The sequence below is a fragment of the Abramis brama genome (assembly GCF_963993115.1).
Source record: "Abramis brama genome assembly, chromosome: 1".
Classification (NCBI taxonomy): Eukaryota; Metazoa; Chordata; class Actinopteri; order Cypriniformes; family Leuciscidae; genus Abramis; species Abramis brama.
The window spans coordinates 61,940,661-61,963,521 of NC_139963.1; the positions used below are offsets into that span (position 1 = coordinate 61,940,661).

Below are 22,861 nucleotides of genomic sequence, written 5' to 3' on the forward strand. Positions count from 1 at the left end.
AGGGTGGTTCTGACCCAGAGCTCCTCCGGGAGCTCCGTGTGGCAACCGACCTCGCCCTCCGGGCGACGAAGAAAACCGCACGTTCAGTTGGTCAGGCGATGTCCACCTTGGTGGTCCAGGAGCGCCACCTTTGCCTCAACCTGGCGGATATGAGGGACACCGATAAATATCGGTTCCTGGATGCCCCTCTTTCCCAGGTTGGGTTGTTCGGCGACGCGGTCGAGAGCTTTGCCCAACAGTTCTCGGCCACACAGAAGCAGACGGAGGCCATCCGGCACATCCTGCCCCGGCGGACCGCTGCTGCTCCCACCCGTCCGCCCGCCGCAGACCCTCCGTCTACTCGTCGCCGAGGTCGGCCTTCTGCGGTGTCCTCCGCTCCCGCTAAGCCCCAGCAGCAGCAGCAACCATCCAGGCCTCAGCGCGGAGCAAGCCGTAGGAAGCCGACCCCGCCCGTCCAGGCCGCTGCCAAACCAGGAGGCAAGCGACGGTGCAAACGACCCTGAGACGGGCGGCCCGGAGGTGGATCAAGTTGCTCTTCAGGAGATGGCGATGGCGCCACTCCTTCCCCTTCCTCCTTCCTTACTGCATAAGTGAGTACACCCCTATGTTAAATTCCCATAGAGGCAGGCAGATTTTTATTTTTAAGTATTTTTTTTATTTTTTTTAGGATACTATGCATCCTGATAAAGTTCCCTTGGCCTTTGGAATTAAAATAGCCCCACATCATCACATAGCCTTCACCATACCTAGAGATTGGCATGATTTTATTTCATTTAGCCTAAAAGCTAGTTTGATTTGCATTGAGAGATGATCTTATGGAAAGTACCCCATGCCAATCTCTAGGTATAGTGAAGGCTATGTGATGATGTGGGGCTATTTTAATTCCAAAGGCCAAGGGAACTTTATCAGGATGCATAGTATCCTAAAAATTTTTTTTTAAAAATACTTAAAAATAAAAATCTGCCTGCCTCTATGGGAATTTAACATGGGGTGTACTCACTTATGCACCATGTATTTTAAGGAAGAACATTTATTTATTTACGATACATTATTCATTCACAAAGAAAATTGGTGTCCTTAAAGGTTGGATTTTTCCTAATTTTTTAAATTAAGGCATTAAGTTAAATTTCCAAAATATGATTTTTTATTCCTCTTTTTAGTCAACTTTAGCATGGGTGTATTCACTTATGCATTGCACTGTATGTGTTGCACCACACACTCAGACCCCACTTCGGGCCGCTGTGCCGTCCGAGTCGGGTCCCTGCATTCCGCCGCGCTGCCCCACCACGGGTACGTCTGTGGTGCCCTTGGTCCCGCTTGCTCGGTCTCTGGGAGCCTGGTTAACGCTTCCTAGCCCGTCTCGCTGGCTCATCCGTACCATCAGACTCGGCTATGCGATTCAGTTCGCCCGGCGCCCCCCTGCTTTCAAGGGCATCCTGTTCACCCGTGTTCTGGCGGACAATGCCCCCGTGCTCAGGGCGGAGATCGCAGTCCTACTGGCGAAGGACGCGATCGAGCCGGTCCCTCCAGCCGATATGAAGACCGGCTTCTACAGCCCGTACTTCATTGTACCCAAGAAAGGTGGTGGGTTACGACTAATCTTGGACCTGCACGTCCTGAACCGGTCCCTTCACAGGCTACCGTTCAAGATGCTTACGCAGAAACGCATTTTCAAATGCATCCGTCCCCAAGATTGGTTTGCAGCGATCGACCTGAAGGACGCGTACTTTCATGTCTCGATTCTCCCTCGACACAGACCGTTTCTCCGCTTTGCGTTCGAGGGACGGGCATATCAGTATAAGGTCTTACCCTTCGGGCTGGCCCTGTCGCCCCGCGTCTTCACGAAAGTCGCGGAGGCGGCCATTGCTCCCATGTGCGAGCGTGGTGTTCGCATCCTCAACTACCTCGACGACTGGCTTATTCTGGCCCAGTCGAGAGAGCAGTTGTGCGAACACAGGGACATGGTGCTCAGTCACCTCAGCCACCTAGGGCTTCGGGTCAACTGGGAAAAGAGCAAACTCACCCCCGGGCAGAGGATCTCTTTTCTCGGTATGGAGTTAGACTCGATCAGCATGACAGCGCGCCTCACCGAGGCCCGTGTCCAGTCAGTGTTGAACTGCGTGAGCACGCTCAGACGCAGAACAGCGGCACCACTGACACTGTTTCAGAGGCTCCTGGGGCATATGGCATCTGCAGCCACGGTTACGCCGCTCGGATTGCTTCATATGAGGCCGCTCCAACACTGGCTCCACGATCGAGTCCCGAGATGGGCGTGGCAGAGCGGCTCGTGCCGGGTCCAAGTGACTCCGCACTGTCGCCAAACTCTCAGCTTGTGGTCGGACCCTTCGTTCCTGCGGGCAGGTGTTCCCCTGGAACAAGTGTCCAGGCACTCTGTGGTCTCCACGGATGCCTCTACCACCGGCTGGGGGGCCACGTACAACGGGCATGCAGCTTCAGGTCTGTGGACGGGGCCTCAACTGCATTGGCACATCAACTGCCTCGAGTTGTTAGCAGTACGTCTTGCACTGAGCCGTTTCAAAACGCTGCTTCTAGGCAAGCACGTACTGGTCCGTACGGACAGCACTGCGACCGTTGCGTACATCAACCGCCAAGGTGGTCTACGTTCCCGCCGCATGTCACAACTCGCCCGCCATCTCCTCCTCTGGAGTCAGAAGCGTCTGAGGTCGCTTCGTGCCGTTTACATTCCGGGCCTGCTCAACCGTGCAGCCGACGAGCTCTCACGGCAGCAGGTGCTACCGGGAGAATGGCGACTCCATCCCCAGGTGGTCCAGCTGATTTTCAGGCGCTTCGGGACCGCACAGGTAGATCTGTTTGCCGCCCCGGACACGTCTCATTGCCAGTTGTTCTATTCTCTGACCGAGGGGACCCTCGGCACGGATGCTCTGGCACACAGCTGGCCCCGGGGCCTACGCAAGTATGCGTTTCCCCCAGTGAGCCTTCTTGCACAGACCTTGTGCAAAGTCAGGGAGGACGAGGAGCAGGTCTTGTTAGTTGCGCCGTATTGGCCCAACCGGACCTGGTTCCCGGAACTAGTGCTCCTCGTGACAGCCCCTCCCTGGCCCATTCCTCTGAGAGAAGACCTGCTCTCTCAGAGACGGGGCACCTTATGGCACCCGCGTCCAGACCTCTGGAAACTCCATGTCTGGTCCCTGGACGGGACGCGGAGGTTCTAGGTGACCTACCCCCTGCGGTAGTTGACACCATCACTTCCGCTAGAGCCCCCTCTACGAGGCGCCTCTATGCGTTGAAGTGGAACCTGTTCGTTGACTGGTGCTCCTCTCACGAGGAGAACCCCCGATCTTGCTCGATCAGAGCCGTGCTTTCCTTCCTGCAAGAAGGGCTGGAGCGAAGGCTGTCTCCCTCCACCCTTAAAGTGTATGTTGCCGCTATTGCTGCACATCACGATGCTGTTGATGGTAAGTCTTTGGGAAGGCATGACCTGATCGTCAGGTTCCTGAGGGGAGCGAGGAGACTGAATTCTCCTCGCCCACTCTCTATACCCTCTTGGGATTTGTCTCTGGTCCTTTCGGCACTTCAGAGACCACCCTTTGAGCCTCTGCAATCAGCTGAGTTAAAAATTCTGTCCTGTAAGACAGTACTCCTGGTTGCATTGGCCTCTATCAAGAGGGTAGGGGACCTGCATGCATTTTCGGTCGACGAATCGTGCCTAGAATTCGGCCCGGATAACTCTCACGTCATCCTGAGACCCCGGCCCGGATACGTGCCCAAGGTTCCTACCACTCCCTTCCGGGACCAGGTAGTGAACCTGCAAGCGCTGCCTTCGGAGGAGGCAGACCCAGCCCTGGCTTTTCTCTGTCCCGTTCGCGCTCTGCGTCTGTACGTGGACAGAACGCAAAGCCTCAGGACCTCAGATCAGCTCTTCGTCTGTTACGGAGGCCAGCAGAAAGGGAAGGCTGTCTCCAAGCAGAGGATGGCCCACTGGATAGTGGATGCCATCGCCTTGGCTTACGAAGCCCAAGGCGTGCCCTGCCCCCCTGGGTTGAAAGCCCACTCCACTAGGAGTGCCGCTTCTTCCTGGGCGCTGGCACACGGCGCCTCGCTGACAGACATCTGTAGAGCTGTGAACTGGGCGACACCTAACACGTTCGCTAGGTTTTATAGCTTACGTGTTGAGCCGGTTTCTTCCTGTGTGCTCGCTTCTACTAGCCGGTAACACCGAAGTTCCCGCTCTACTGTCGGCTTGCTGCGCCACTCCCTTCCTAGGAACGGATACGTGCGCTTTTTACTCCAGTCGAGTTCCCCATTGGCGAACCCTGTGAGTTCCTCCGTTGCGGAGCGTCCGACGCCAGGCCTAGTGTTCGTATGCTTGTGTAACTTGTGCTAGGCTGGGTTCCATATGTGCGATCCCTGCGGCGATCCCATATGTGTATTCTTCCACGACCAGCTCCCTGCGGTGAGCCCGTGTCTTCCCTCGGCAGAATCTGCTCTGCCGTCACTGTCCGGTGTGTCTCCCCCTTCGGTTGGAGCCACCCCAGTGACATTCCATATGTCGCACTGCCCCGTCGGCCAGTCCATATGTGTATTCTCCACATGTCACCTCCCTTCGGGCAGGATGTGGCTCCGCAGCGTTCTTTCCCCTGGAAAGGTACGCTTTCCCAGTGTTATCCAAGAGTTCCGCTGTGTGGGGTATAATGGAACAGCAGTTGAACTCCCTCTACGCAGGTCTTCCGCCCCAACAGTTGGGGGTCTGAGAGTCTTGCGTAGGGCGCTGGATGGGGCAGCAACCGTGGCGTTTTCCATGGGATCCCAATTACGTCGTCACGTCGACGTTACGTCGAACGTGAGCGACTGAAAGGGAACGTCTCGGTTACTGATGTAACCCTCGTTCCCTGAAGGAGGGAACGGGAGACGTAACGTCCCGTCGCCACCGTTGCTGACCATCGCTGCATGGCCGCCACAAATCTCGGCTCCTCAGCGAAAAACAATGTGTGCGTGCGCCCGCTTCCTGTTTATACCCGCGCGGCGGGGCGGGGGCGCGTGACGCGATTCACGCACGCCAACTTTCATTGGCTCGTTCTGTAGACACTCGAAGTTGATAGGGCTCCCTGAAGTGATCCCAATTACGTCGTCACGTCGACGTTACGTCTCCCGTTCCCTCCTTCAGGGAACGAGGGTTACATCAGTAACCGAGACGATTTAATAACCTTTTTAAAAAACTATATTTTTGACCTTAAAGAAAAATAGTTATCTCTGCCAACATTTTGTTTCTGTCTGACCGGAGAAAGTTTGTCCTGCCATTCACCTCAACAGCTCAGATGAAACTGAAGAGAAAATGGCCGACTTCACCTATTTTTTACTCTAATGCTCAATTCACCTACTTATACTACGCCCTAAAAGTATGTACTCTTTTTCTGAGGAAAAAATAGATACTTTTGAGTGTTTAGCAGAAGAGTAGACAAGCTTTGGGACAAACTATCACGTCATCTCCCAGATGACTAGCATCTTAGCCGTTAGGCTATAACCCAGATAGCAACATTGTGAACGTATGGATGGCTCCTGTTTGCCAGATCCGCTCCTGTTTGCCAGATCCGCTCCTGTTTGCAAAATAGTAATAAGTGAAGCTGGTAATGCTGTTTGTGGAGTTGTTTAATCCTCCTCTGCTGAGATCTTCACAGGTTTAATGTCTTCTTTACTCTTCAGTGGATTTCATCCAAGGCTGTGGCTGAAGTCAGTTGTAGTTCTTGTGTTTCTGCTCGTCTCTTTTTCTGTTCTCTTCTTTCCTTCAGTGATTCTGCTTGATAACAGGCTTATTAAGGCTGAGGTGACTCCATATTTAATATACCCTGGTTTTGTGGCTCAGATAAGGTCCAGTTCTGGTTTATTTCTTTGCTCTTGGCTGACATGTGGCATTGCTATGGCCTGCTTGTGGCCCAGATCTGGCAAACAGGAGCGGTCCGCCCAAGTGCCGTCATTCCTCGCTGCATGTGGGCCAGATCATGCAGAAGTGTCAGGAACAGTTGTGTGTATTATTTGTGTAACTTTAGGGAATAAACGTGCCTGAAAGCCATGAAAACAACAGTGAGGCAGAGTTTTTGCAGCTTGTCAGTTGAGTTTCCGCCCCGTTCCCATGGTAACTCCCTCCGCTCCTGTTTAAATGCTACCCGCATGTTCAGTGTGGGTTAATCGCAAATAATATAAATGAAATGAGAATTTGAAAGCAGTATAGGCCATAATACAATAGACCAGGGGTTGGCAACCTAAGGCGGGTTAATCGCTGGCACACAAGCAAATGCGAGAGAAGTGTATGTATTTCATTCAGATAAAGTAGTCTAGTTTTATGCCGGTCAAATACACTCGGGCTCCCCATGATTATCATCACGCATCATCAGCATCACACGTGCACACGGAACGCACATGTAGGAAACATGGTACGGCGTGCATGTTAATCTATGAGTGCATTCACACTGGGAGCAGGAGCAGCTGTGAAGCGGGGGTTTCGCCGCCGAGTCTATTTTGTCTGCGCTGCTCACGCTCAATTTAAAGCCCCTTTCACACAGAGATGCCGGAAAATACACGGATAAAGTGACCCGAGAATTGACCCGGGTTCGTTTGATTTTGGTTCATTCACACTGCCAGTGATTTTCCTGAATCAGAGAGTGCGTTCACACACAAGCCGCACAAATCCCGTAAAGACACGTGACATCGATGTAACTTAAAATGTCTCAGCAGCGTCTTAAGTTTGCTTATGACAAACTTTGCCTCTCTCTCTCAAGAAACCACGCTTGTGCATTTTTTTCTCTGATTCAATCATAAACTTGCAGCTGGCGAATGATCCCGCGCTTCAGCGTCATCATTAAGACACGGCATTATTACGGCTTTTGTTCACACAGCGCGCGTTCCGGGACTGAACACGGCAATGCTACAAGGTCCCCAATCCGGCATCGATCCCGGGTCGTGCACAGCTATTGACCAATCAGAATCAAGGATTGGAACTAACTGTTTTAATTTATTAACATATATCATAATGATCACTGAGATATACTGTGTTTCAGGTATCAGTGGAGTGGATCATGATCATGAGTTCATCAGTTCTGGTGAAAATGCTCGTCTGCCCTGTAATAATGCTCTTTCTGACTGCAAATCAACTACATGGTTCTACTCTAACAGCTTCAGTCATCCAGCAGCAGTTGAACTGATTACTTTAGGGATAAAGAATAAAGACACAGAGAGACATGAGAGACTGAGTCTGGAGTCTGACTGCTCTCTGAACATCAAGAACGTCACAGGAGAAGATTATGGATTATACATCTGCCAACAATATGTGAACGGACAGAAACAAAGACCTGATGCTTATGTTTTTCTGCATGTTCTTCATGGTGAGTTTATGATTATGTGGTCAATTTAAAAATTCTCCCTTTAAACTCAGATGATGATTGAAGAGTCTGTGATTTGTGTCTTGTGATCAGTTTCAGTGTCTCCATCATCATCATCATCATCATCTTCATCCTCACAGACTGAGATCAGTCCAGGCCGCTCTGTGACTCTCTCCTGTCAGTTGTATTTATATATATACTCCTGTGATAATTGGGTTCGTTCTGAGGGAGTTGAGCTGTTGTGGGTGAATCAGGCTGGTGTTGATCTGAAGACAGACTCCAGATATCAGATATTATCATCATCAGATCAATATCACTGTATCATCATCACTCTGTCTACAACACTCCTGAATGAAGATGACAACAGAGAGTGGAGATGTCAGCTTACTCACAGAAATCAACTCAAGACCTCAGTCAGATACACTGTCAAGTATTCAGGTGAGAAAACAGTAGGGATGTCCCGATCAGGTTTTTTTGCCCTCGAGTCCGAGTCCGAGTCATTTGATTTTGAGTATCTGCCGATACCGAGTCCCGATCCGATACTTCTATAATACATAAAAAAAGAATAAAGAAGAGCGAAAAAACAGATCCAGGATGTTCCTTATTTTTTATTTAATTCACCTTATTTTAACATTCAACAACTCTGTTAACAAACAGAGCACTTCCGTGAGGTAGCTTGAACAATCAAGTAATAAATAAATTCTTCACTTTTGGACTTTAGTGCAACAGTAAATATAAAAAAAGTCTAATAGCCTATATAAACAAATAGCACCTCAACTTAAAATACCCGGCAGGCATGTAAACAAATAAAAAATAAAAGTGCCACAGTGTTTGCAAAGACAGTAATGTGCTTTTAGGAACTGCACTCCTAACTCTTACGCCGGTTTCACACTGCACTGTTAGCAGAGCGTGCAGCGTGTATTTTTTTCGCCGACCATGTTAACAGATTAGAGCATTCACACCGCACGCAGAGGTGGCGCGGCAGTGCGTAGCAGAGCAGGGGTGCGTTTCCCGAAAGCATCGTTAGCCAACTATGGTCGCAAGTTCCCTCGTTACTAATAGAGTTCAATGGACATTGCGATGAACTTGCGACCATAGTTGGCCAACGATGCTTTCGGGAAACGCACCCCAGAGCAGTGCCGCGATCGTTTCGGCGCCGAGTCTATTTTTGCTGCGCCGCTTTTGCTGAATTAAAGTGACAATACATTGATCATGGCCAAAATACACCGCAGTTTTATCCAAAAAGTGCATTGATGATATCTATTGTGTTTTAAACAGTCAATCAAATGACCAACAGCAATTTAAAAAGAAAACAAATGTCCAAAAACAAACTTGTTGCCATAACAATAAAAACAAAGATGAACCAAAAGTTATATAAATGAAATTATTAATAAAATAAGCTTCTTGACAAGTCTTTTCTCTTAAATGTATTTGAAAACGAAAAAAAGCAATGCCAACTTATCCAAGACTCTGTCTGTACACAACCCGCGGTTCAGCTGCGCGTGACAAACGCTGCCAGTGTGAAAGAAAAACGCGCGTGTCCTGCTCCTGCTCACCATACGCACTGCTCCTGCACTGCTTACGCTCTGCTAACGCGTGCAGTGTGAAACCGGCGTAACTCTGTGCCACCGCATAACTATAGATGTGTTAAAAAATAATGAGAATATATATACATATATATCCGAGTCCTGATCGGGAGGTAACGTCCGATTCCGATCGAGTCTGAAAACACGTGATCGGGCCCGATTTCCGATCACGTGATCGGATCGGGACATCCCTAGAAAACAGTGTTAGAAGAGCCTCATAATGTCAGTAACACTAAGGTCTATCAGTATCACTGAACCAGAACAAACTGAGGGAACAAAAGCTTCTTTGACTCTCACAGAAGAGTAACTCAAAGCATTGCTTCAAACTAATGAACTGCAGTGAAGTAACAGTCCAAAACGTGATGCTGGAAATAATAAAGGAATTGAAACTTGACAGCAAAAATATTAACTTTTTATGTAATGTGATGATCAAAGTTAAAATATGATGGTCATATTGTACAGTATTAATGATCTGAACTAACATTCGTCTTCACAGCTCAAGCTGATTCAACGACAGCAGTGAATCCAGTCCACATCACACACTCTCAGGATCCCTCAACTATACACACACACGTTTCTAAAGGTACATCATCACTGTCTTTCTCACATCAGTGCTTTTCAGTGCATAATGCTAGAGTTATCTTCAGTGTTAACTCATCAAAATATGACTGTCATATTCTACAGTATGATTCTCACATTGAGTTGTTGTTTTAGTTTCATTTCATGGACTTTTATGGTGTGTCCCAATTAGCGTACTTATGCATATTCTAGGACATGTTTAGTATAAACAGTGAGAGTAGTGTGTTCATATAACACTCCGGTTCTTTCACTCGATTCTCCCAGAAAGTTTTGTTCACACAGCGCGCGTTCCGGGACTGAACACGGCAATGCTACAAGGTCCCCAATCCGGCATCGATCCCGGGTCGTGTTTGCGTTCACACAGAAGGCACTCTGGCAATTTGCCGGCAATTTCCCGGGTTCAAAGCGCTGTGTGAAAGGGGCTAAAGTGAAAGCACACTTTTGATGGACAAAATAAATATGATTCCAAATAAAAGTGCCCAAAATGTCTAGTGTGTTTTAACGAGAACTGCATTAGGTTATGTTATAAAAGAAAATTAAGACTCAAAAATATTTATATAAAATCTACCCATTTAAACTTGTTTTTATTATTCAGTTTGGGTAAAAGGATATGGTATTTAATAAAAAAAAAATATATATAGAAAATAAAAATCGGTATCGGCAGGTCAAACTCAATGAAAAATCGGAAATCAGAATCGGCCTAGAAAATTGTAATCGGTGCATCTCTACTTAGGAGTTATAATACTATTAAATTGTCTATCTAAATCTAAAACAAATTTCTGGAGAAATATTTAAATTTCTGTATTTTCTGTGTAAGCCATTATGAAAATGTAAAATGTTTGTGTATTTATATGAGTGTGTATATATATATATATATAGGCTATGTGTGTGTTGTGGCACAGTGATGAACCCGGAAACTTAAAAATGGCACTTTATGACAAAAAGGTTGCCGACCCCTGCAATAGACTAAACATGGTGTAGAAACAAAATGTGGCCAAGTAGTATAAATATACATTGTTTCTATTTTGTATTAAAAATGGGTTTGTTATGGAGTAGGCTAATAGATTTAAATCTGACATATTGCGGTGCATTCCACTGTATTTCAGTGTGATTTACACATTTCATTCTGTATGACTTGTATTTTTGTGGATTTGGCATTTATCCACGGTCTAAACGTTTTGTGACATTTTATTCAACTGCATCTCCAAATTTACTGTAAATTGTTTTCCACAATTGCTAAGTATTTTGTTTTATTTTATTTTATTTTTTTAACTAGTGAAATAAAAAAAAATAAAAAAAAAAGTGAAATCTCTTCAAACAAGTCAAGTTTTTTTATTAGACTTTTATCTGTCTAATTGCGCTCCCATCGACCGCTGTTGGCCTACTTATTTAAAACAGCAGTCAGAATAAAACCCCGATTAGTTTGCTTCAGGTGTGTATTTCCTCCATTACACCCGGTTACAAAAAGTAGAAACAAATATTGCAAAACACACTGATTAAAAACTTGACATGATATAAGGCACAAACATATTTTCACATATGTACATATTTACACAAAGAACAATTTAAGCTTATGAATATATTTTCAAAATATATTTAAATATATTTATCAGTGTACCACATAAATGTGAATATATTACATTTCTGTATGGGCAAACTTCTGCCTAGCCCCCTAAAATACAGTGGCGTTTTCTTGCGGAGGCCAAGGGAAGCCAGGCTTCCTCGCTTTTTCAGTATATAATCGTCATTTAATAAACACTTTTGTTTTCACAGTTTACGTAATCCTTCTGTCATCTCCTCATCGTCTCTCTTCATTCATTACTGAGCGTTTTATGATGTGTAAAACAGCGCCCCTATAAAAGTGACATGGTGAATGAGCGTTGAAAACATGGTACTGCACACTGTGTCTGTGAGGAGGCCAGGCTGAGTTGGCATCCCTTGATAGAAAAAAAAAAGAATGATTAACCAATCAGGTGACGCTATTGTCACGACACTGCTCCCCTGTGATTGGTCAGGACAGTGTCAAGGGAAGCCATGAACTTGTTGGCATCAGGCCAATCACATCACGTTATCATCGTCAATGAATGAAATAGCGGAAGATTTGTGGATTTGTGTTGACATCTTGTTTAGCTAGTTAGCTAAAATTATTAATTGTAATTATGGAGGGTGGAGATTTGGAGTATTTGATAAAAAAATCTTTTACTAAACTGCCTCTACAGCAGCAGTGTGTGAGAGAGAGCAGGAGAGAGAGAGCGCGTCTGGTCTGAACTGCCCATTTAGCGATGTGTTATTTTTTTTATGTGATTATAGTTCTTCTTACTGTTTCTTGCGTGCTTTGATTAAGCAGCATGTGAGTGCACTTTGTTGTTTATTGTTGTGATTGTTTGTGAATAACCGCTATTGTCCTTACATGAGCGTCACACCGATTTAAGGGTGTATTAAATGAAAAAGGTTATCTTCTTGTTGCTTACCGTTGGCGTTTCCTATCTGCGAATGTTTTAATAAAAAACACCATGAAAGATGTTTAAGAGGACTGACTGTGTGTGTGTGTGTGTGTGTGTGTGTTTGTGTGAGAGAGAGAGAGAGAGAGAGAGAGAGAGAGAGAGAGAGAGAGAGAGAGAGAGAGAGAGAGAGAGCGTCCGTGCTCAAAGTGTTGGATTGTAACAAGCGTAAGTCCTGGTAAGATGATGCTGGGCGCTCTAATAGTTCATCCAAATAGCAACATATAAATGGTAACGTATGATTTTCTGCCCCCACCCCTTAAAACACACTTAGAGGTTGTGTCTTAATTGGCTTCCTCAGAAATTTTCCCCACGCCACGCCACTGCTAAAATATGTGATTAACTGTACACTAATTCTTGATCGCTTCAGTCTAGAGCCAAAAACTCAAGCCCTACCCGGCCCCAGCCCGACAACGGCTGCAATTTTTCAGACAGAACCCGACCCGACCCGAGACCAACATCAGCGGCGCCGTTTCTATTATGAGCGCGCATGCTACATACACTCATTGGGAGCTGAGCCCCGCTAAAATGAAAATCCTGTGTGAAGCTCGAGTATTATGTGATGATGATGTTGTGTATATGTGGCATTATGTGTTGAACTGAACTAACAGACGTGATCCACAGATCCAGGAGAAACTGAAGTCAGTGTGACTGCTGGATCATTATACAGAGGTACGACACGTTCATTTATACTGACAGCTTTATAACATTAAACTATCAGTCAGTCTGTAAAAGCTTCATCAATAACTGTTGATAGTTGAATACCCTTGACTTCAGTCATGTACAGTTTCTCTTCTTCCTCTCATGTTTCCTGCAGTGATTGTGATTATTGTTGAGATCGCAGTGTTTGCTGCTCCTACTGTGATTCTTCTTCAGATCATCTGTGCAAGAAGAGCTGGTGAGTTTTGAGCCGCACACAATCTGATGATTCACACTCATCTGATCTGGAACAATCTGCAATCATGATAAAAACACATACGAGAGGTCAGTCAATGCTTTTATTTTGCAGGGAGGAAGGACTCGAAGCACCCAGAGGAAATAGAGATGCCGACAATATTAGAATAAAATACTGATGAGTTTAGAGCAAATCTACAGCAATATTTACATTAGCAAAAACTTACAGAGGATTGTTCATTGTTTTATTTTCTTCTTCTCAGAAAACAGAGGAAAAACTCTGATCACAATGAAGAAATAGTGACACCAAGTTTAGATTTACGTTTTCTTGTGCTTCATATGTAAACTGCTTTAAATATAATATTAAATACAGTAATGGACAGACTCAGACTGTATAATCTCTCTCTGTTCTGTGTGATGGAGCTGATTTGGTGATTCTTGTATCTTGTCTGTTCATTCCTGTTTTTAGCATCTTTTTATTTTCATTTTGAATGATTAATGCTAATTTTTCTTAATAAAACCTCTGCAATTGTGTTTAATGTGTCTCCTTTCCTGAGATGTTTGTTACAAATATGCTGATTCCCCCTCATGAGCTCGTAATGTATTGTAATATAGAATAGTAAGTGTGAGTATTAATGGGTCGAGTGTTGATGTTGATGTAAAAGAAGCGTTTCAGTCGTTTCTTGAAAGTGGCTTAAGTCTCTGCAGTTCTGAGAAAATTGGTTTGTTACTGAAATGCTACTCCTGAAATGCATATATCTTCAACAGTCGGACACTAGAAGACTGAAACTAGTGTCATCTTGACCTGCTAGATACACTGTTCACAGCAAAGTCTTTGTCTGTCATCCCGAGTCCTCCAGTCGGGAATGTGGAAAATAGGCATTCTTCATGTTTAACAGCTGTTTGCAAAAACACAGTCTGTGTCAAATCAGAATCATCTGTTTTTCATAGTGCCTGGTTTGTTAACTTTCACAATCCGTTTTTTGTTTCATGCTCTGTCCACTTTGTCTTGTGTTATAATGATATACAAGGAATAATGGTCCAAGCCATTAGATAAATCAGCTTTAGGAAACGCAAAAGAGGAATCAATTTCGTTGTTCGAGCGCTATCTGAAACCTGCCTTTCTCACTCTCTCTCTGCATGCTCGCGCTTCAGGTGCAAGTCCCGATCTTTGCCTCTTCTTCTGCGTTTAAAATTGTTTGAGTATGTAAATTGGCAAGACAAAACATGTCCAAATTGTAAACTTTCACTCTATGATGGTTAAATTCAGCAGTTAATCCACGAATGCGTGCTGAACTGTGGGTCAGCTGGTCTGTACGAATCACGCATCAAGTGCGATCCGTTGCACCCCTGATGTACTGGCAATTCATCAGCCCAAATTACATAGTAAAAATCTGACCCTGTCAAAAAAGGTGTAGTGCTTTCTGCAATTGGGTCGGGTCATGTTCACATCTTAAGTTAACCGTCACAGAGTTTTTTTGGATCCAGACCCGAGTGCGATTGCTGTATTCACACCTGCCCAAAAGATCCGCACCAAGGGGTGAAACGAACTTGAGTTCAATTCAATCGAACCAAACAAGACAGGTGTGAATACACCCTTAATGATATTAAGAAGAGGATCTATGACCTCTGGAAGCATCTCTTTCAATAGGTCAACAGGTCTGCCCCAAAAACTTTTCCAATTGTCAATGAATTCTATATTATTTTGAGGACACCACTTAGACAGCCAGCCGTTGAGTGAGGACAATCTACTAAGTGTCTCATCACTCCTGCGAACAGGAAGGGGGCCAGAGCAAATTACAGTGCCTGACATCGTACTTGCGACTACAGCGCCTCACGGTCACCCAGTTGCCCTGCTGCACGGGCTCTACTTCAGCCGGAACCGAACAATGTACAGAGTTCACTAAGCTAGTCACATCCAAAGCAGTATCTAAAGCTCTTGCACTCTTACTATCCTTGATTAAAGCTTGGATGTGTGTCTCTAGTTCTGAAATCTTCTCTGTCAGCCTGACTATCTCCCTGCATTTATGACATGTGAAGCTTTCTTCGCCGACAGAGAAGTCTATACTGTACATGTAGCAGGCAGTGCAAGTGACAATAACAGAAGACATGACTCACCGTCTTTGTTTCACCACAGTCGCTTTACAACAAATCCTTTTTCAAGGCGCTCAAATGAATAAAAAACAAGGATCATGGAGCTGAACGGAGCTGGTTAGCTGGATGCGATACAAGTCATGCCTTTTGTTTTCTTTGTTTGCTATTTCAAAGCCCTGTCAGGGAAGCGTTGTGGGCAACGACACAGAGGGTAAATGAGATGATGCAGTTTAACTTGATCTGATCATCGAGATCCAAACAATGACTTGTGTAGATGATATAGTTATACAATGGATCTTTTCAAATACAATATGAGTCCTTAAGTGTCAGTTTTATTATATGCATTATACTGTATTAGAATAGACAAATAATATAGTGTCTCTTCTTCAATTGGACATTCATTCAGTCTTTGGCATGTTGTCAATATCATTAAAATTAAGATCAATTAATAGTCTGCAAGTATTTTGGATATAACAGTTTTTGCTAACTTATTATATTGGGCTTTATTAAACTTTATGAAACGATAATTAACTTATATGCAAATTTTTACTACAAGTCAATTTACTGAGCAATTTTCACAGTCCTTAAACTGAGATTTTAAAGGATTTGTGATCCTGTGTCTCCCTCTATTGGACAACATTAGTATTATGGCCTTCATCTCTGAATCACATTGATTTAAATGGCGGACTTTTTTTAAGGATTACACATTGTTTAATGAGTATTTTATTACTGATAATATACCCACATAATATACCATAAATGTATCATTACATTCTGTCCTGTTTGTGAACTGAGCAGTGAACAATATTAGACAGAAGCCTGTATAGTTATACTTTATATGTGGTGTATTTTGAATGATTACTTTTGCACAAAAATCCTTAAATAATATAATCATGAATACTCATTTATCAGTAAGAAAACACTTCTGAATGTATCTGATCTCTGCAGAATTGATGTGAATGGCATTAGTTTCATATGTTTCCTCTTCTTTCATAATTTTCAGGAGCACAAGAGTCCTTGTACATGTGGAAAGATACAGACAATAGTTTTAAAGGCTTAAATATCTCACTGGCAGATTTCTGTCGGGCGCGAAAGGGTTTTCTGCAAGTTTTCCCCCTCACATTATGTGAAATATTTACAAAATGAAATTGTTCCTATTTCTCATGCATGGAAATGTAATAATATGTACATATATTACATGAGCGTATGGGTATATGAGGATGTTTCATCACTCAAGATCAGGTGTGGTGATCTCTGTCCATTTCTGCTCATAGTCCCTTCCTTGAGTTTCTGCATCTGACTCTCCATTCACTTCAAGTGTAAAGTTGTATTCATTTAAATTTAAATTAGTTTCGGCTACATTGGTGGTTCACATACATAGACAATACAATACATTTAAATACTAAAATAAAAGAGGGTAAAAAACCCACTCATGTTTATTACATAAACAAATAGCTTCAGGCACAAAGGTACATAGTGCAAAGGATGTCTGCCGCCCCCTATTATTAATTTTGGAAAAAAAAATTTTTTTTAACTATACCTTGCAGATGATTTTGTTCTTCATGGAGAGTGAAAAAGAAGAAAAAGACAAAATGATTACCAATATCACATAAACACTTAATTAATGTTTCCTGCATTCATTTATTTGCCAGACATTGAAGGAACGTTTATTGTGTTGTTGTGCTATGTTGCTTCATTTTACCTTGTGTTTATTTAAAGCTGCAGTAGGGAACTTTTAGAAAACGTTGACTTAGCCTGAAAATTTGAACAAGCACAGCTTACAGGTCACTCCCCCTCACTCTTGCTGCGCTACAGCCCTCCATCCACAGCTCCTCCCCCACAACGGAGCCTGCCGTGAACGCGCAGGCTAGTAAACATGCAGGGACACTGATAATGGTAACGTTACAGTATGTAAGTAATTATTCTAGCGATGTGTAATGCTAAATAAGGTTTGCTAGTACATTATTTCAGCAACATGACAAGCCAGTGAATTAGCAGGTTTCTATTGTTGCTTTGCACAACCACTTTCCACCAACGCGGAGACAACTCCCTTTCTTCAGCCTGCCAGAGGCGTGACTCCAGGGCCGACGCGCTATGCCATCACAAGGCATAGTCATACATGTTTGTATGACTGTACAAACATGTATGTGTTGACGCAAGTCATGCTGACAATGAGGTCAATCATCTCCTCCGTAAAAAACAGATTGAACACGGAATCCATGTTCTGGACCTTTGCGAAGGCATAGCGCGTCGGCCCTGGAATCACGCCTCTGGCAGGCTGAAGAAAAGGAGTTGTCTCCGCGTTGGTGGAAAACCACACTTCGCTGTTTCTCCCAATCCACCCAGATCCAGGATCCTCCGAATCCTCCTCGCCTTCAGTGGAAGCTAGAGAGGATGATGAGGGTGCCACATCCAAATCAGGATCTGACTCTCCTGAGTCTGTTGTGTCAGAGGGAGAAGACGATACATCATGCAGCTCGCTGGAGGGGTCAGGCTGCATAATCATCTCTAAAACTTCACTACAAGTCAAGCCCTTTCTCATGTTGCTTGCTGCTCTTCTCACCATCAAATGACCAGCAGGCTTGCATGAACGCGTTTAAATCCACTTGCTTTGTTTTTGTTTACTCCATGTAGTTCTGAGAGCTGAGGTGCATATTTTGATTTTCTCAGACGCATCAAGGTGAGTTCACACACACACACACACACACACACACACACACACACACACACACACACACACACACACAAACAAACACACACACAAACACACACTTTATTATGCTATTATACTTCGTATAAACTCCATATAACTCCATGTAAAAGCCAGAAACTAAGCTTTTTTTTGCACAGGCCTATCTAAAGGGTTAATGGTGCCACCTAGTTATCAACAGTAAAAATTACAAACTTTACCTATTTACATCATCATCACCTATATTGCAATCAAAAAATGTAGTTATAATGGAAGTCAATGGGGCAAAAACAGCCACAAACAGTAAATGAGGGAGAAAAAGTTCAAATCTGATGCTGCACAAAAACTAACAATGCATCAAAACCAATGTTGTTTCTAATCTTTGACTTGTCCAAGACTGTGATAAAAGGTAAAAAAAAAATCCAGTCCACAATCACAATCACATTTTATATTGAAAATGAGTCCTTTTGTGTGTGTTTTTTCCCAAATCAGTGACATCATTTACGAATTTGGCAATTAAAGAGTTAAAATCCTGATTTTTTTTTAAACATTTAGTATTTTTGAGCAGGACTGAGGTTGATTAATAGATTTATGCAAAAAATTTGTAAAAAAATATTTATCTGATACATTTTTACAGCAGTTTAAAGTAGTGGCTGTTTTCAGCCACGAACATAACGAAAGGGTAGTAAATTTGCCCACAGTGTACTGTTGAGTTTTTTAAAAATTTCAAAGCATTTTCCCAAAATATGTGTCAAAATAAGATTTGTCACCAAAAATCATTCCATTTGCTGAAACACAGAGAAAGTTATGGCCAAATTTAGACTCAAAAATACCCCATAGTGGATGAAAACATCCCCAACAGCACATAAGGGTTAATTTGTCGTTTAATGAGGTCTAATATATGTTGTTAGTGGTGAGAATTTTCACGTGAATAAATAAATAGATCCGACAATTTTAAACCTTTATTTAAATGGTCCAGTGGCAGAACTTTTGCCAAGCGTGTTAGAGGTTCTGGGTTCTAATCCACCGTCGTATAGTTTTTTTGTTTTTTTTCTCATCAAAACTTATTATGTTTATCAGTGGTTGTATATCAGACAGGGACACGTTTGTGTGCATTTTGTTTTGTAATTTCACGAGAACGAATAGAGAGTCAACACAACGGATTGAAGCGCGCGTCCGAGTGAAGGCTGAAGACTGTGCGCGAGCCACAAACAAACACAGTATTCGCGCCACTGATCGCAGTGGCAACAAGCTCTTTGATCACTTAATTTAAAAACAACACATTTCAGCGCTAGATCGCCCTTTTTTAACAAACAAACTAAATTAATGCTCTGCTAGTTAACTGAAGATGTTTTATTTATTTGTATTGGTTTATTAGTTTATCAGTTTATTTATTTAAAACAGGGTTGCATCGAGTTTAAAGTTTATTCCCTTTGCAATGCAAAACAAGAAACACAGAATCTTATTCTTGCGACATTTTAAATATGTAGGCCTACTGCCAACGAAATTGCAGCTAAGTTAAACAATTAAAACGGTACAAAACGAAAAGTTCAAAGCAACATAAATTAAGAACAGGCGTTTTTCTTTGCCCCTCTCTCGCGCTGGATCTCTTTTTAGTACGTTTCTTTTGTCTCCCTCACTCTGTCAAACACACCATACAGCTGATAATACTGTATATGCCGCTGCGTGTCATCCACACAAATCACGAAAGAAAAAACTGTAAGAAAAATACCTTTGTTCCTTCAAAGACACGTGCATGCCTTGCTGAATTCACCTTACAATAAAACGAGGTTGATCGCGAATTAAAGAGCTCTGTATCTGCTAAAGTGAAATTGTGTGTGGAAAACCTTTAAATACAATCAATAAAACTACAATATTTATAATTTAATAAGATATTGGGCCTACATATGGACTTTTGGAGATTTTGATATTTATCCTTTAAAGAATTTTGCCTTTGCCTTTGCCTCATCAGGCTGGCTATCCGACACTCTCCATATGAAAGACGGAACATTAACACCTATTCGGGTTGGTCCTGCACCCCCAAGATAAAGCAGCTGCCTTCTCCAAACCCCCCACAGGCTATCTGAGTTTGCAAAACAAAACAAAGAATTTGCAATAGGCTATTAAAGTGTTGATAATGAAGGAATTAAATAATTTAGGCTATGTAGTAATATTTCTGTCATATGTTTATTACTAAATATTTAATTATTTCAATAATTGAAGAATTAAAACGCTACTTCAGTTTGGGCCAGCTTTTTCCAAGCAAAACTAAGTACAATCTTCAAACGCATGTTCATTTGTTGTCATGAACAAAATGTTCAACTCAATATTAAATTCCACATGGATCTTTGAATCCTTACAACCAGGGTGCGATTTGTGAATAAAGTTTTTATTTTTTATTTTTTTTTATTCAAATAAATCTCGGACCACAGTGCTTCGTGCTGCTGTTAAACTAAATAACATTAGAATAATTATGAACTTAAATGAAACAATATCGCAACATTGACAAATACATTTATTTGATCTGTTTTTACAATTTAATTCAGGGCAATTTAGCCTAGATTTAATTAGAGCGAGATTTTCGCCCTTTCCTTGTCCTTTCCTCGTTGGGAAGCGCTCACATGATAGCTAAACATGTTTGAGTAGAGAGTATCGTGACTGAGCTGAGGCAAGTGGCGTTCGGTTCATTTTTGTGACGCGCAGTTCCCGGAGACAGAGACGACAGACAAACTTTTGTCGTTAGCCTAATATGAATAAAAGTTTACAGTTTTAAACGATGTAGGCTATACTCTACTCTTATCTGTATGACCGAAAAATTACAGAGTAGCCTATTAAGTTATTTTAGCTGTTAAGAGTAAAATAAATCCAAATGAACGCGCCGCCGCGTTTGTCGAACACTAATTCAACATGCCAGAATAAAACCTGGCTTTAGAACAATGCATAGCGGCGCCACTCGTCGTGGTGTGCCAAAACACCTGCTCGAACATGGTCGAGTCGAACAAGGCGCTAGAGTCTCCAGACATAAACGCGTTATAATAAGGCGTTCCGTTCCTGCTCTCCTGCTAAAGGCTGTACTCCGCTCTGTAACCAGTGTTGAAGCGGTCTCATGTGCAATAAGCCCAGTCTGCAGACGGAGGCTGCAGCTGCCATCAGACCGAGTAGCCTCTGAAACGTTTTTAAGGGGATGGCTCTGCCTTGAACGAATAGGGCTAATGTATTGTGAATCGACTGGATTCTCGACTCTGACAGCTTCGCGATCATAGCGCGCGAGTCCAGCACCATGCCGAGGAATGTGATAGACTGGCACGGTTGAAGCGCGCTCTTCTGCATGTTCACAGACAGTCCCAAACCTGTCAGGTGGGCGAGGAGTCTGCGTTTGTGTTCCTCGAGAACACACTCCGACCGCGCGATGACTAACCAGTCGTCGAGATAGTTCAGAATGCGCATTCCACTGAGCTTCAGGGGAGCAAGCGCTGCATTCATGCACATCGTAAATACACGGGGGGCCAGAGCCAGCCCGAACGGCAACACTTTGAACTGGTATGCCACACCTTCGAATGCAAAACGGAGGAAGCGCCTGTGATGCGGGGCTATCTGAATGTGGAAGTATGCATCCTTCAGATCCACTGCAATGAAGTAATCGTCATACCTCCGTCCTTCTTCTGTACTAGAAAATAACGGCTGTAGAAACCGGAATTTCTCTGCTTTTCGGGTACTATCTCTACTGCTTGTTTGGCCAGGAGAGAGGAGATTTCTGCCCGAAGTAGTGGGGCGCTCTGTTCTGACACCTCTGTCATTATCACACCGCCGAAGCGGGGTGGTCTGCAAGCGAATTGGAGCGTATAGCCATGTTTTATTGTGTTTAACACCCAATATGATGCCGTTGGGAGCGTCGACCACGCGCTCAGGTGGCTCGATAAGGGGGGCTTTAACGCATGCTGCGGCGGGGGCTGAGCGCCAGCCACCGGGGAAGCATTGACCGCTACATGAATGACAGGTGACTCGTCCGCGGCTTTTCGCACGGGGACATAAATAGCCACCTCCTCGGGTTTCCCCGAGCTTCCGCTCTGTGAAACGTCCCCCGGGGGAGAGGTTTCGCTTATGACGCGGGTAATAGTGTAGGGAGGACGAAAGCTCTTTTGCTGAGACATGTAATGCACTTTGTTTATTGAAACAGAACACAGCGGTTTCAACATCAAAACATTCACGCCGAACTCTGGGCGGGAACACGCCCTCTTCGCAGCGGGTCCGACGAACACGTCCCGCGCTCTCTTCCCCCCGACACGCACATCAGGAACGCTGCTCTTTCTTGCCCGCCGGGCGCCCTTGGCTGCTAAAGGCCAGCTTCGCACCAAAGCGGATTTATTAAATTTATTTTATTTTTTTTATTACAAATGTATTTAATTATATAATAGTGTACATGTATATTACATTAAAGTATATTTTAGTCCACATTAATTGCTTGTCAGTATATTTGAAAGTACACTTTTATCATATTTCAAAGTTCAAATAAAAATGTATTAAAGTCCCACTTAAGTTGTTCCAAAAAAGCACTCTTAATTTCAACTAATTTCATTTAATTTGAGCTTAATCTGTGATACATTTGAAATCAATTACATGCAATACGTTTGTTGAAAACATTACACTTAATTCACATTTAAGTGTATTGTTAACTGACATTAAAGTATATTTTAGTTCACATGAATTGCTTGTCAGTTCATTAAACTACACTTTAACTATATTTTAAATACACTGAATGTACTTATTAAATATGTATTAAAGTCCCATTTATGTTTAAAAAAAGCATTCAAAAGTTCAACTTATTGCATTTTATATGAACTTAATTTGTGATACATTTAAAATGAAATACAAATAAAATGCACTTAAGCGGTGAAAACATTACATTTAATTCACACTTAAGTGTATTGTTAACTGACATTAAAGTACATTTTAGTTCACATTAATTGCTTGTCAGTGCATTGAGCAGTGCACTTTAAATCAATTTTAAAGACACTAGAAGCAATTATGAAAGTAAATATAAAGTTGTATTAAAGTCCCACTTAAATGGTACCAAAAAATCACTTAATGACAACTTAATGCATTTTATTTCAACTTAATATGTGATATATTTCAAATCAATTATACTTAATGTGCATTCAGGAC

The 22,861-nt window shown here is 43.2% G+C and overlaps 1 protein-coding gene across 3 annotated transcripts in view; it reads left to right on the forward strand.

Moving 5' to 3' along the window:
* Positions 1–22,861, forward strand: part of LOC311077892 (uncharacterized protein) — a 432,016-nt gene that overhangs the window by 8,323 nt on the left and 400,832 nt on the right. For 2 of the 3 annotated variants that reach the window (XM_084106524.1, XM_084106526.1), the window contains exons 5-6: positions 7,035–7,358; positions 7,449–7,793. In XM_084106524.1, the coding sequence (XP_083962650.1) occupies positions 7,035–7,358; positions 7,449–7,793 (669 nt within the window). Of the gene's footprint in view, positions 1–7,034; positions 7,359–7,448; positions 7,794–9,437; positions 9,525–12,645; positions 12,694–12,838; positions 12,920–13,030; positions 13,093–13,177; positions 13,455–22,861 lie in introns of those variants that run through there. The other variant, XM_084106525.1, reaches the window with a different exon arrangement.